The 14499-nt window shown below is 61.4% G+C and overlaps 1 protein-coding gene across 7 annotated transcripts in view; it reads left to right on the top strand.

The window, feature by feature from the left end:
• Positions 1-14499, top strand: part of KCNQ1 (potassium voltage-gated channel subfamily Q member 1) — a 321449-nt gene that overhangs the window by 278244 nt on the left and 28706 nt on the right. For 2 of the 7 annotated variants that reach the window (XM_074371478.1, XM_074371483.1), the window contains one exon: positions 10010-10414. The exons of the other annotated variants lie outside the window; for them this stretch is intronic. In XM_074371478.1, the coding sequence (XP_074227579.1) occupies positions 10010-10099 (90 nt within the window). In that variant the 3' untranslated portion in view covers positions 10100-10414. Of the gene's footprint in view, positions 1-10009; positions 10415-14499 lie in introns of those variants that run through there. 7 annotated transcript variants of the gene reach the window in all.

Consider the following 14499-nt stretch of genomic DNA (forward strand, 5'->3'; position numbering starts at 1 on the left):
ACCAGATGCCCCCTCCATGGCTACATGGGAGACCCTGGGTCCAAAAGGAGGGGAATCCTAGGAGGAGGGGAGCCGGGGGAGGGTCGTCAAATCAGGACCTTGGGCCAGGAGGAGTGAAGCCACTGCCAGCTCCCCAACCCCTTGCCCTGCAGCCGGGGAGCCGCAGTCTACCCCAAGCCACCATGTCAGGTGCCCAGTCTGAGGCCCTCCCAGCAGACCCTCAGTGTTGCCCAGGTTGGCCAGGCTGGGTGGTGTGCTAGGTTCAGCTGCGGCACAGGCCCCCACCTGGCCTCATAGCATTCGGGGGGCCCATCCAGGCAAGCCCTGCCCTGGCCACTCCTTACAAGCAGGAGGCAGGCAGGCAGTGCGGGTCCCAGTGCAAGCTGGGCGTTGGACCTCCTCCAACGTGGCCCCCCAAGAGCCGAAAGACTGAGAAGGGACATGGCCAGCAGGGCCTCGGGCAGCTCCGGACCGCAGCCGGGGCCATGCAGCCGTGTAGGACTCTGGGACTGTCCGTGCGTGCTCCCGGACTCACCCCAAGTCCAGGACAGAGGAGTGAACAGCGTCCGCGAGTCGGCCGGGGCCTCCAAGGGGCCGCGCTAGCACTTGGCTAGGGAAGGATGTTCCTGGCCGAGGGTCAGCCCGAGCCTGGGCGCGGATGGACGGGGGTGGGGGCCTGGCCGGGAAGCCCTGAAGGCGGGGCCTAAGGTGGGGAGCCCACTGTGTTTGTGTTTTGTGTTTGTGTGGTTGTCTGCAGAGGTTTTGTGGTGTGTTTGAAAGGGGTTGGAGTGCCCCCCGTACCCTGGGACTCAGGGTGCCCCTGTGCTCTGGCTAGAGCTGGTGTACCCCCCTCACCACCCCTGCAGGTGGGCTGATCCCAGGCAGGGCTGAGGAGGGATGGGCAGATTGCTGGAGGGTCTATGTGCAGGGGTTGGGAAGGGGGGTTCAGAGCAGCCTGCTGGGCCTGGGGCACACAAGCCTGGGCCTGCGCCCTCTGCAGCCCTGCCACCAGCCCCTTTCCTACCCGCCTGCCCCGGCCTGCCCAACGTGCCGCTCAGGAGCCGGTGCCCTCCCGCAGCCTGTCCCCCAAATGCCTAGGGCCACTGCCTGCCCAGACCTGCCCAGGGAGCTCCTGGGGCCCGTCTTCCTCCCATCCTCTCCACCGTGGTCGCTGCTCCTCTCCCAGCCTCTCTCTGACCCTCTTGCCCCTGGTTCGGCCTCACCAGCTCCCACTTTGACGCCCTACAGATTCGTGGGCACACAGGTACTTCAGGGGCCCCATGGGGCCACTGGCTCTGGCCACGGATTCCACAACCCTGAGGTTAATGGAGTTCAGAAAGACCAGCCTGTGGGGGCCGGGCCACCTTGAGTGACCTGTTCCAGCCACCTGGCAGGTCCCATTCATGCCAAGCCCCAGGCTTCCCCATCTTGAATTCAGAATGTCACTGGAGTCACTTCACTCGCCACGGTCACCAGCGGAAGGGGAAGCAGGCGGGAATCCCATTCCCAGGGACCTCGGAAGCAACACCCCCCCCCACGTGGAGTGCTGGACCCACACACACACACACACACACACACAGACGGAGTGCCAGACACCCCCCCCCCGCAGAGAGCCAGACCCCCCCTCCCCCCGCAGAGCGCCGGACCTCCCCCCACCCGGCCGCAGGCACTCGGCCCTGCACGCAGGCCTGGCGTGGGCACTGTGGTTTGAACCCAGGCCGTCTGGCCGAGCCCATCTGTTAAGCGGGACCCCGAGGCAGGAGCAGGAAGGACGGCTGCACGGGTGGTAAGGAGCGAGGTGAAGGAGGAAAGGGGAGGCCAGAGCAGAGTGGGTGCCTCTGCCCGAGGACTGGGCCCCCGGGAGGCGTGTTCTCACCGGGGCGTTTGTAGGTTTATCACAACCCTGACTAAAGCATCGGGGTATTTTTAACTCGATGAAATGGTTCTAGAGCTGCTACAGCGCAGAGGTGGAAACAGCGGTGATGCTCCTGAGGAAAAGACCTGCGGAGCGAGGCGCTCTGCCTGAGGCTCGGTTCACAGCCCGGCCCGGGAGACCAGCCCCGCAGCCCCAGGACCCGCCGGCCGCCCGCACCAGGTGCGCGCTCGCCTCCTGCCACCCCAGTGCCCCGCCCTCCCCAGTCTCTGTCCCGGGAGACTGAGGCCCACGGTCACAGCCACGCGGCTGCGGAGCAGCAGGGGTGGCACTTGTCCCCAGGCTCCCTGGCTCCACCCGGAACCCCGTGACGCTTCCCACAGGGGAGAGGCAGCAGCGTCCCAAGCCCGATGGGTGCTGACGGCACCAGGGAAAACGCAGGTGGCGCGTCACTGCCGGCGGACCACGAGATGCCGTCGTGAGACTGCCGTAGACATGAAGCTGAAACCGTTCATAAAAAGCAAAGTTAGAAAGAGTGCGTGAGGAGCTGGCCGTCCTTGGGCCACAGACGGAGGTGCCCTGTGGCCTCAGCGGGTCAGGCCAAGCCACGCTCTGAGTCAGGGCTGAGAGCGGGAAGTGGGGGGGAGGGCGTAGCCCCCAGGGCCCTCGCTGCCCCCCAGCCTGCTCACCAGACAGCAGGCCGGTACTGGAGAGCAGCAGGTTTAGTTCCTAAAGACTCCAAATCTATGAACAAAGCGTAAGAGTAGGCCAAAACAAACAAACAAACGAACGAACAACACCTGGAAAGACAGTTTTCAAAGGAAGGGCCTCAAAGAGTGGACAATTCCTCTCTCCTTCCGTCCTCTAAGACAGGGCCAGTCAACCGTAGCCTGCAGGTCTAATCTGGCCCTCGGCTTGTTTTTGTAAATAAAGTTTTATTAGGACACAGCCACGCCCCCTGGCATGTGATCTGTCTGCGGCTGCTCTCCCGCAGCCCTGTAGAGCTGAGTTGCCCTCACTCTGAGGACTCAAGTGGAGAGAGGGCCAGAACACAGGACATCGGCGCTGGGGAAGCCGGGGGTGGAAAGTCCGTTAGCCGGCTCGACCTTCCCCTCCGGAAAGCGCTTGGCTGAGAGGCATCCAGAGTGTTACAGCTGTTCTCTCCCTGTGGCCCCGCCCTCCTCCTTCCAGGACTCCCTCCCTCAAGAACAAATCAGAGCACGGGGTCATGTGCAGGCAAGTGGATCACCGCCTTATTTATGATGGTGAGAGATCGGAAACCGACCACGTAGCCGGCGTTCGCGGGATGCTTGGTTCTGGTCATGCGCGTGAGGGACACTAGACAGCTCACAGAGACCCCGGGAAATGTCCAGTGTGCATGGTGACTTGGGGACGGACAGGGCACGGCCTGGGTGGAGCGTCTGTGCGCGTAAAATGCCACCTCGCAGAAAGCACACCATAACTTTACTGCCTCTGTCTCTGGAGGGTAGACTTAGAGATGCGTTTTTAGAGCAGTGTTTCTGTATTTTCTAGAATTTTCTGGCATGAGTGGTTCCTGTTTTTGTAACTGGGAAGAGTGAGCATCCACGTGGAGGAAGGGAGGGAGACTTGGAGGGGCTCCCAGCAGAAGGGAAGGGCTCTGACCCTCTGGCCTCCCCTCCACGAGGGCTCATCTCTGTCCTTCCCAGACTGTGGCCACGTCGGGTCACTGCACAGCAAAGCCTGGCCACCATGTCTGGGAAGGACAGGTGACACCCAGCTGGGGCAGTGGGGCAGAGCAGCAGGTGACCTCTCTGCTTTGTCCACCAAGGGGTAGGCAGTGTCTGCTTGACCTGGGGCTTCCTGTGGGGGCCTCTGACCCCCCCCCAACACCTCAGGCTCACCCTCACTCTAGCCCTCCTCCCCACGCACTCACCCCAGCACCGCCATCACTCCGTCTGTGGGCCTCATCAGGGCATCGCCAGAGGGCACCCAGGCCTGCAGTCACCTGTGTGGCATCACCCCAGGCCGGGGGTCTGCTGGCCAGCAGGAGGCTGACGCCCTCCCGGAAACAGAGGAGAGGCCCCCCGAGGCCTCCTGCACCCGCCCGCCACCCAGAGATGGGCCGGAGGCGGGGGATGTGGCCACAGTGCCCGGGCGGTGGCCAAGAGGGGTGGCAGGGGCCCGGCCCTCCTCCGCAGGCCCGGGGCCGGCGCTGCTGTGACCGCGAGGAGAGTCTCGGCTCTCACGGAGGCGCCAACTTTCCTTGTCACAGAGTGAAGTAAATGGGACAATTAAGGGGGGCTGTTTTCAAATTGCCGCTTTAACCCATTTGGAAGTCGGCTAATTATTCTCTTGGGGAAAGAAGTGCAAGTTCATTATTATAATGAGCTTTGGGCAAAGTATTTCACCGAGTCTGACAAGCGGCGGCGGCTCCTTAGGAAGCGGCTTCCCGCGCGGCCAGCACCCCCCTCCCGCCCCCGTGGGGCCGATCGCCGTCGGTCCCGTGCTGTGGGTGTGCTGGTTTAATTCGCTCATGAAAAGCCCCGCTTTGATGTCCGGGACCAGATAAGGCCCGCGGGCCGCGAGCTGCCGGCCGAACGGGTCTGCGGCCTCCGGGCCCCCGGCCAAGGCACTGCCATGAGGTAACTGCACAAGCAGCCCTGCCTGAAAAAATATGCTTTTGTTTCACTAATAAATCTCTCCTTGGAACACTCTCCGCCAGCTCTCGGCCCTCCTCGTCCCTTGCCGCCTCGGGCCTTCCTGCTGGGCGTGGTGCGGCCGCCTGGGCCGGGGCCTGGGCCGCGGGGCCACCGTGGGCACGGGCGGGGAGCGCGGGCCTCTGCCCCCCCCCACGCCCCCGCCTTCCGCACCCCCCCCCCGCCCCCGCCCCCCTCCTCCCTCCGGGCTCCTCCCGCACTTCCTGCGCATGCTGGCCTCCGAGACCTCTCTCTGCCCCGTTTCCCTCCTGGGATCCTGGTCCTGGGGGCGCCGGGCCTGGGGTGGGGCAGTCCAGGAAGGCAACCGCTCCGCCTCTGGCTCAGCTCTCTCTCTGGCCACCCCCTGCTGTCCCGAGGCCTAGGGGACAGTGGGTGGCCCAGCAGCCCTGCCTGCCTGGGGCCGCAGGGTCTGCTCTGTAGAGGAGGGGCCGGCACAGCGCCTGAGCCATCTCAGCCCTAGGGAGCCCAAGGCAGGCGCCTGCCGGCCCAGGCCAACCCAGCAGCCGGCAGCCAGGGGTGGGGCAGGGCCTGGGGGCTCCCCCGCACAGCGGCAGGCAGCTGCTGCGGCACCCCTGGGCTCGGCTCTCCCTTCACCCTCTCGTCACCCCCTCTGTGCGCCCTGCCCCCATCTCAGGGGTGTTCCTCAGCCCTGACTCCCTGCCTGGCCACCTCCCACTGCTCTTCTCGGCCCCAGACACAGCTTCGCCTCTCCCATGTCACCTCTGCCCCAGGCCACATGGCCCTGGTGTCTGCTACCCACCCCTGTCACCCCTAGAAGCCCCCTCCTCATTCACCCCCAGCAGCCCAGTGATCTCTCCCAGCAGTGGTGTGAGCAGGGCTCCAGCAGACAGAGCTGGGTTCAGACCCTTGCCTCCAAGCTGTGCAGCCCCAAATTCCCCCTGGGGCCCCTCTGAGCCTCGGATTCCACATCCCTGAGGAGGAGACGGGGACGCCGGCTCCGGGACCGTGGCCAGGATTACCTGGAGCCCTGTCTGCTGAGCACCTGGCCTGGCGCCCGGCACGTGGCGAGGTGGAAGCCCTTGCGTCCCGCCCCTCTTGTGGGCACGGCTGTGGGCACGGCTGTGGGTTCGTCTCCCCCGCCTGCTGCCAAGCGCCAGACCGAGATTTAATGCCATCTGCTTAGGGCATCAGAAGTCTGGTGGGAGGGAGCTCAGAGTGAAGGCATCCAGGCTGACCCAGCGCCCACCCCATAACACCCCGCGAACCCCTGCCGTGTCCCAGACTGTGGATGTGAGCTGGAGGTGCTGCAGGGACCAGACGGTGTCCCTGGCATTATGGAGCTGCCCCCGGTCAAAAATACACCACGTAATTACAGACCTGGATAATTACTGTGCAGGAACAGAGCAGGGCACTGTGACAGAGGGGAGCGGGGTGGTCAGGGAAGACCTCCGTGGGAGGGGCATCTGAAAATAGCACTTGGAGTTGCTATTAATAGGGTTCAGTGCAGAGCTGTCCAGAGGACAAAACAAAAAAAGGACCCTAGTTTCTCCAGAGATGACGGTCGTTCATTTTTTTTTCAATGAAAGTGTTTAGTTAATAGATATTTTAGTTCTGTTTGAATCTCTAGAAAATTCAAACAGCACAGAAAGGTTAGAAAAGAAAGTGAACCCTCTAGGGCCTCCTCCTTCCTCCTAAGGGTATCCCTTGTTGTCCCAGAAGTACCCGTCATCAGTGTGAGGGGAGTGGCATTTCAGACATTGCTCCTCGTGTCACGTAGGGAAAAGTGCGATGGGTAGGCAGGTGGATGAATGAACAGACAGATGGATACGTGGTGCTGGGATGGGAGTGGGGTGGATGCATGGGTGTGTGGTTGGGGGATGGAGGGACGGATGGATGGGCAGGTGGACAGACAGATAGGTGGATGGGTGGATGGATAGGTGGGTGGATGCGTGGATGTGTGGTTTGGGGATAGATGGATAGATAGATGGGTGGATGGATGGGTGGGTGAATGGATGCGTGTGTGGTTGGGGGATAGAGGGACGGATGGCTGGGCAGGTGGACAGACGGGTGGATGGATAGGGGGGTGGATGGATGGTTGGTGAGTAGATGGACGGGTGGATGGATGGCTGCACCAATAAGCAGACACACCGTCAGAACCTGTCATGAATATGGTACTGCTAATTTTGATTTATTTGTTTTTCTCAACAAAGAAAAGGAAAAAAACCAAAGTGAAACAGAAAAATTGCTGAGTCCAGACAGACATTTCTCCACCAAAGGAGAAGCTCGTTTCTAAGTGTACCTTCACGTCCAAGGGGAAAAGGTGATAAGCCGTGGGGGGCTGGGGTCGCCGTGGGCTCCTGCGCTGCTCTTTTGGTCTTAGGCAGAGGCGAGCGACGCTGCAGTCCTGCCCGCCCGCCTCCTGCCTCCCCGCTAGTGCTCGTCGTGTCGTGGCCGTGAGGCTGGCCCAGGCCTGTGACACGCGGGTGCCGTTCCGAGGCCCTCCATCCCGCCGTCAGTTCATCCTGGTTCTGTGTTAGGGCAGAGTCGGGACCCGCGTGATCCTTTCACCCAGTGCCTGTTCCTCAGTTCTTTGTTTGATTTTGGTTAGCCTCCTGACTGGCTAGGTTTCTTCTTCAAGTAACTGATGTAGAAGGCTCTGCCCGTCTTGCCCGCTTCACCGCTGTCCTCCCTTGTATGGGCCGCCTTCATTTTCTCCTACAGACGCCCATGTTCTCCTCCGCAGGGCACTTCCAGGCTGGGGGTGGGGGTCCCATCCAGAGGCCCATCCAGGCTGGAGTGGGGTCCCATCTCTCCACCCCTCTGGGTCCTGGCCACATTCCTTCTGGAACCCTCCCTCCTCCTGCTCCAACCTAGAATTTTTTCCCCAAAGCCTCCTGCCTAGCTTCCTTCAGGAACTTACCTGTACGACTATCCTAGGTTGGATTGACTGCTCCCTGGATCTCATGTCTCCTTTGTCACTTCCTCAGTTTTGGGGGGAAGCCTCCAGGGCCTTCCTAGCAAGAAGTGCGCTCTGAGTCCTCACGCAGCTCAAGATGTCCTTCTTCAACCATTATGCCCTTGTGATAGTTTAACTGGGTATAGAATTTCAAATTTCTCTTTCAGAAAGTAACTTTCTTTCAGAATCTTGAAGGCCTTGTCCTGTGGTGGTCTGGCGCCCAGACCTGCTACTGAGAAGTCCTCGGCCTGCTTTATACTTACGGCTTTGCGGTGGGCTTTCCTTTTTTCCTCCTGGAAATTTTCAGTCTCCGCACTCTGGCCTCAGGGTCTGAGTTCCCGGGAGGGTCCTAGTGGGCGACCTTGCCCGTTGGCTGTGCTGGGCGTGTGGTGGGCCCTTTGGAGGCTTGCGTCCTTGGGCTCCAGAAAGGTCTCTCCTTATTTCTGATCATCTCCTTCATGATGTCATCCCTCCTGTCTCCTTCTGGAAGTCCTTCTACTCAGATTGAGGGCGTTCTTAATGACACCGCAACGTCCCTTTTCTCTCTTTTCTATTTACAAGGCTGCGTCCTCGCCGTGGCCCCTTCAGAGCTCGCTGGCGTTTTATTAGGGACCCTGTTTGGAACGTCCCATGGCACTTTCTTATTCTCTAACGTCTGTTTTGACTTCCTGCACTTCCATAATGGGCACAGTGGCTTCTGGAATCTTTCTGGAGACTCCAGATACAAACTTCTATCTTGGGATCTGCTTCGTTCCTCATTGTCTGTTTCTGTTTGCTCAGCCTGGCCTCTCTCTTTCACCATCCAAGCGTTTTCCAATGTTTCTTCAGGGTCTGAGTGCTGGGGGACTTGCCGGCATTCAATTGTGTTGATGTGATTAGGTGGGGGGCCAGTCGTTGCCTGAGGATCCCAGACGTCAAAGCACCAAGGCTGCTGGAGGGAGGTCAGCCCTGGTGTCGGTGGTCTTGACAGCAGCCTCCTTCCCTCTGCTCCCTCTTCCTTGCCCTCAAAACCCCATCTCAGGGTCTGGTTCTGGGGAAGCTGCCCAGAGACCTCCAAGGCAGCCAGCATTACGTGAGAAATCATTGGTAAAATGCTGACCCATCACTTGTGGGCTTGCACAGTCACCTCCAACACCGTCATGACTCGTGGGGTCACGCAGAGAGATGTCAGCACTCTCAGCCCCAAGCTCCAGGCCTTGGGTGAACAAGGGGCCCATGGCGTGCGTCCAGCTGGGCAGTAACCCATGTGCTTCCCCTTCCCCGTGCACAGCCCGCACATGTGCGGTCAGCAGGCATGAGAATAGAATGAAGCCCCTTAAAGGCAGACAGGCGCAGCAGGTCCGCAAGCCGTGAGCCCAGCCCTAAGCAGCGGTCTGTCGTGCCGTGTAACAGGCAGCCACCAGGCCTCAGCATCTTTCACTGAGGTTCGTTCAGGCATCTACAGGCCAGCGAGGGGTTGGCTGGGGGCATCTGGGCAGTGCTAAGGTGCCATTGGTCTCTTGTCCCTTTGGGCCAGAGGGCAGGCTGGGGCGTGTTGTTCTCATGACGATGGCAGAGGCATGATGCCCTGGCCTCTGTACCCCAAGGCCTCAGAGTCACTGCCAGGTCACCACACCACCCCACCCCCAAGACCTTGTCACCCACTCCTCAGTGCCCAAACCAGACTCCGCAGGGCACTCAGCCTCCACACACGTGGGTTCAGGCCCAAGCCCTGGAGTGCGACCTCAGGCAGACTGGGCTTTCTGAGCCTCAGTTTCCTTATCTGCAGAATGGGGGTGGAATGGTTCTCTGCCTGACAATGATTCTGAGAAATAAACAGGGTGACATGGGAAGAGCCCAGCAGGTGCACACACAGCCATGGGGGCGGCTGCTGCTGCGGGTGTAAACGGCCCCTCAGAGCCCCTCCCTGCTCAGCACCCGTCGTGGCTCAGGCCCTGCCCCAGACAAACCCCACACCCAGCAAACCTGCCCCAGGGCCTCCACCCCAACACCATATGTGCCCACCCCATGCGCCCTTCCCCTGGTACTGCCTTCCCTGGTGGCTGTCAGCCTGCCCCTCATGGCCCCTCTAAGTCTTCAGAAAGCCCTTCCAGGCAGCTGTGCCCCTGCACCCCAACCTTTGCCCAGTGTGTACCCAAAAACCTGATCCTCGCACCTACTTTCCATTTCAAGGAGTAGAAACTCCCCTAAAACTTGTCTGAGCAAAGAAGGAAATGTGTTGACTCACATACCTGAAAAAAATCTAAGCATAGCAGCTTCAGGTACGGCTTGATCAGGGAAGGAAGCTACAGCATTGGCAACAACAGCCCGCCTCTCTGGCTTGAGTGCTCTCCACGAGGGGACAAGTGGCTCTCAGTAGCCCCAGACTTACATCCCTAAAAGTCACAGCTTTCCATTTCCCAGCATTTCCAGCCAGAATCCCGTGGTCAGGGTCCCACTGGCCAGCTTGGGTCACAGGTATAAGAACAGAATGAATTCCAGGTGGGCTGCTTTCTGAGCTGGGTTGTGATTGATTTCCAGGGTTGGAGGTGCAGTGAAAATTCCTCCCGAGGACTCACCTGCCCAAGGAGGAATATCCTGCCCACCTCAGCCGGCCAACAGTGGGGCTGAAGGTCTGAAACTTTCTGCCCTAGAAGGCTCCATGGGGCAGAATCAGGAGAGGCCTCGCGGATGCACAGGGAGCGTAGGCGGGTCCCGCCTGGAACAGCCTCCCGGGACAGGCTGCAGCGCAAGCACCCCAAGGGCCGCCCTGGCAGGGAGGCTGAAGACCAAATAGTCCCACCAGCAGGGAGATGGGGCCCCTCCCCAGCATCAGAACTTGCATCCCAGGGAGAGTTGGGGGGTCCTGAGTCTGAAAGCCCCTCCCAAGCTACAAGTTCTCTGGCAGGTGGCCAGATTTTGGAAATAAAAATGCAGGACACCTAAGGTGGGTGATTTTTTTTTAGTGTAAGTATATCCCAGATATGCTATGCACCATATTTATACTATAAAAAAGTCATTGTTTATGTATAATTCAGATGTAGCTGGCCACGCTGTAGTCCACTGAGCGATCCTCCTTTGGAGGGTCCCCAGATCCCTCTGTGCCTTGGCCCACTGCTCTGGTACAGGACCCCATCTCCCAGTTGTACAAGGTGCTGAGGCCCAGAACACATGCCGAGCGAACGTGAACCGACTTCCCTCCCTCCGTCCTGGTGACCTGGGACAAGGAGGAGGGCTCAGCTCCCAGCCACACCCAGACAGCAAGACCGGGGTCCTGCTTCTTGCTGTCTGCCCGGCTGGGTGCCACACTGGGACGCACCCCGCCACCCCGTCTACAAGAGCAGGCCCTGCTCACTCACAAGATCTGGTCCGTCAGATCTAAGACTTCACACACACTCAGAGGGGTCCTGAGGCCCTGATCACAGAGGCCGGGGCCCTTGGGGGGCTGTGTCCCAGGCTGCAGTGATGGCCTCACCACTGTTTATGTCTCGTGGAGCTGCCCTCAGGCATCTGGCCCTCGGCTCGGCCTGGGGACACAGCAGGAGCCAAGGCCCGGTGCCCCACACAGGGGACCCCTTGCTTGGTGGGCAGACTGGCCGCACAGGTGCGGGGCTGCAGTGAGCCCAGTGTCTCGGGAGTGTCCAAAGGGTAGAGAGTCCCAGGAGGGGGAAGCCACCTGAGCCGTGGGCACTCAGGGAGGGCTGCCTGGAGGAGGTGGGCCCTGGGCCAGCCAGGTTCACCAAGCCATGTGGGTGGGCATTACAAAGGTCATTTGCAGCTGGGGAACTGAGGCTTGGAGAGAGAGGGAAGCAACACACCCAGAGGCACAGGTCATCAGTGATGGGGGAGATGGATTTGAATCACAGCCATGTCCTCCACAGCCTCTGCCCGGGCAGGCGGAAGGGCATTTCCTGCAGATGGGAACAGCACGTCCGAAGGTTGTGTTCTCTCCCAGAGAAGCAGCCCCTTCCCTGGGGGCGTCCCACTGTCACTCCCCCCCCCCACCCCCGACATTCCTGTCTCCATGCAGAGGCCAGAGGGACGTCTCAAACATAAACCAGATCACTCCCTCCCTGCTCAAATCCCCAACGGCCTCCCTTCTCTCTGGAACACAGTCCAGGAGCCCCTGCACTGCCCGCGCCCACCTCCCACCCCGACCCGCCTGCCCCAGCCTTCGCGGGGTGCCCTCCCCGAGGCCCCACCCGGGAGCTCTGCCTGCACGCGCTCTTTCCTGCCGGACGCGCCGTTCCCCTCACTGCCCTCGGGTCTCTGCCCCCAGCGCCCTGGTGCCCCACCACCGTCTGACCCTAAACATGGGGGGTGTTGCGGTCTGGCTCCCCGACAGGAGCAGGAGCAGAAGTTCCCCAAGGGCAGGGCTGGTCTGGCGCCGCCCCCGCCATGCCCTGTGCCGGGCGGGCCTGGTGCGAAGTAACTGCCCTTCGACCTGCGTGAAGCCACTTCGCTGCCTGAACGGATTCGCTGTAAACATGGGCCAGGCCTGCAGTGTCTCCCTTGCAGTTCCTCAGCCCTGGTCAAAGCGAAGGGGTGGGCAGGAGGTGGAGGGCACCCATCCCAGCTCCCAGGCGCCCGGGGAGGCTTGATGGGGACTCCAGTGGCCTCTAAGTGCCCGGGGCCCATTTCAGGGCTGTGCAGTCCCAGAACCTGACCCCAGCCCGACCCGTACCCGTGTGTCCCTGCGCACCTCCACTTAGGCACCCGGCCTTCCCACGTGCACTGGGGCCAGGACCAGGGGCTGCCTCTTCCTCCATCAAACCTGCCTTCCCTGAGTGTTCGCTGTCTCAGCATCCGGCCCCAGCCCACACCGTTGGCCAAAACCCTCAGAGTCACCCCATTCCTCAGCCTCGCTCCTGGTCACCAAGCCTGACAGCACCCCCCAGGCCTGTCCCCGCAAGCCCCTCTTTGATGTGGGACCATTCAGTCCGTGGAGCATGTCCCCTGGGGAGAGAAGAGAGGGGGCTGATGAGAGGGCCAGCGTCCTGGCCCGGGTCTATTTTTAGTTGGTGGCCGGCTGTCACTCCAAGGCCCAGTGGCTGCGTCATAAGTGCCTTTTGATCTTCTTGTTGTTGCTGCAAGATACACAGGAGGCAGCTGCTAACTGCGCGTGGAAGGAATGGAGGCAGACACGCAGGCCGGGGCCGGGGCAAGGAGGGGGTGGGAGTGAGCTTAGAAGTAGGTGGGGGGATGAATGGATGTGTGGGTGGATGTTGGAAGGGAGGAAGAGGGGACGGAGGATAGATGGGTGAGTGGATGGACGGGTGGATGGCTGGATATTAGAAGGAAGGTGGATGCCTGGATGGGTGGGTGGGTGCAAGGGAAGATGGACTGACAGATGCGAGGCGGGAAGCACGCAGACCTGCATGAGGAGAAAAGGGCCTCAGGCGAGGCTCCGTCAGTTGGAACACCTGTGCCCCGAGCCCTCGGGGCTGGCATCCCTTCCTGTTCCGTCTGCCTCTGGTCGCTGAGCAGATCACTCGGCCATCCTGCTAAAGCCGAGGGCTCAAGCTGATCCTCAAGAGACTCTTCCCTGCTCATGAGAAGGTGCCCCTCTCTGCTTCCTGGCCCCACGGCCTCTGAGGCTGGCCTGGAGCTGGTGAGAAATTGTGTGCAGAGCCTCCAGCCGTGTCCACACCCCTCCCTGGAGGCACACCCTGGCCTCGTGGACACCCCCAGGGGCCCGCTGCGCCCTGCACTCAGGGAGGGTTCTGTGGCCCCTCTGGGTCCTGATGAGACACACTGGGGTCCCTCGGGAGGTCCCGAATCCAGGCCTATGGTGTCAGAGGAAGTCTGGGAGCCCTTCCCTCTCTGTGGGTCCAAACACCTGGTACCAGCCCAAGATCCCCAGCCAGGGCCCCTGCCAGACCCTCTGGGAGTGGGGACAGGCCGTCCTACAGTAGTCACCAACCCCAAGGAAGGCAGTGCACTGGAGATGCCATAGGCTGAAGGTAGCGCGACCGCCCTGGCACCCCACACTCCCAGGCTGGCACAGGCAAGCGGGAGGCCCAAGACCCTCCCTGGAGGGCCACCCGCCCTCCGCCATCCAAGCAGAGGAGTAGGTGGGAGGTCCTGGAGTCCCTGCTTAGGCGAGGGTCGGGGAAGAGATGGGGCCCCAGAGACACTGGGCAGAGTTGTCCCCCTCTTCCAGCCAGGCGCCCCCAGAGCGTCTGACTCTGAAGCCCCACCCTCAGCCTGAGGCGGGCTCAGGGGTCTCCAGGCTGTCTCCAACAGCTGCCTGTGCCGAAAAATTAGACGCCGCTGAGTCACCACACACCTGTTGGGGCGGAGGGGCCTGGGGGCCGAGCCAGCTGGACACGTTCCCTGGCAAGCGGTCCCCGGGCGCTGGGGGCCTAAGTGTGCAGAGAGCCCTGGGCGAGGGCCGCCCGCGGGTGATGAGTGCAGACAGCTGGCAGCCAGTCTCAGGACAGTGACGGCCCCCGAGGAAGTGGACGGCCACTGGGGTGGAGGCCTTCGGCATGTCCCCTCTCAGCGTGTCCCCTCCTGCCTCTTGCTGGGACTAAGGCCAAGTGGCCCTCCTCTGGGGAAGCCCGCCATAGCGCGTATGGCAGTGGAAGGGTTACCAGCTGCGGGTGCAGAGAGCGCCCACACTGCAGGAAATGTGACAGTGGTCCAGGAGTCCGAGGATTCAGGTTGTGAAAGACAGGTGCTCACGGCAGACTGGCAGAAATGAGAAAGGAGAGTGTCGCCCAGTGCTGGTGACAGGGCAGGGAGCTGGGGGCTCGCCCACCTGTGTCTGGGGAGCATTTCCACGGCCTTTGTGAAGTGATGGGGCATCAGGGCGGAGATGGCGCTCACCCTTTGGCTCCGCGCTCACCCGTCGGGGAAGCTGCCTGCGGGTACTGGGGCCCCAGGGGGTGGGCTGGGCCTCTGGGCGGTGCGTGTGGTGGTCCTCCGAGCATGGAAAACCGGACTCGCCCTGCTGTCGTGGAGGGGACAGTAGAAGCAGACTGTGGAACATCAGCCAGCATGCTGGTGACACGAAAGGGATGTGGGAC

This window comes from Camelus bactrianus, chromosome 10 (genome assembly GCF_048773025.1).
Source record: "Camelus bactrianus isolate YW-2024 breed Bactrian camel chromosome 10, ASM4877302v1, whole genome shotgun sequence".
Lineage (NCBI taxonomy): Eukaryota > Metazoa > Chordata > Mammalia > Artiodactyla > Camelidae > Camelus > Camelus bactrianus.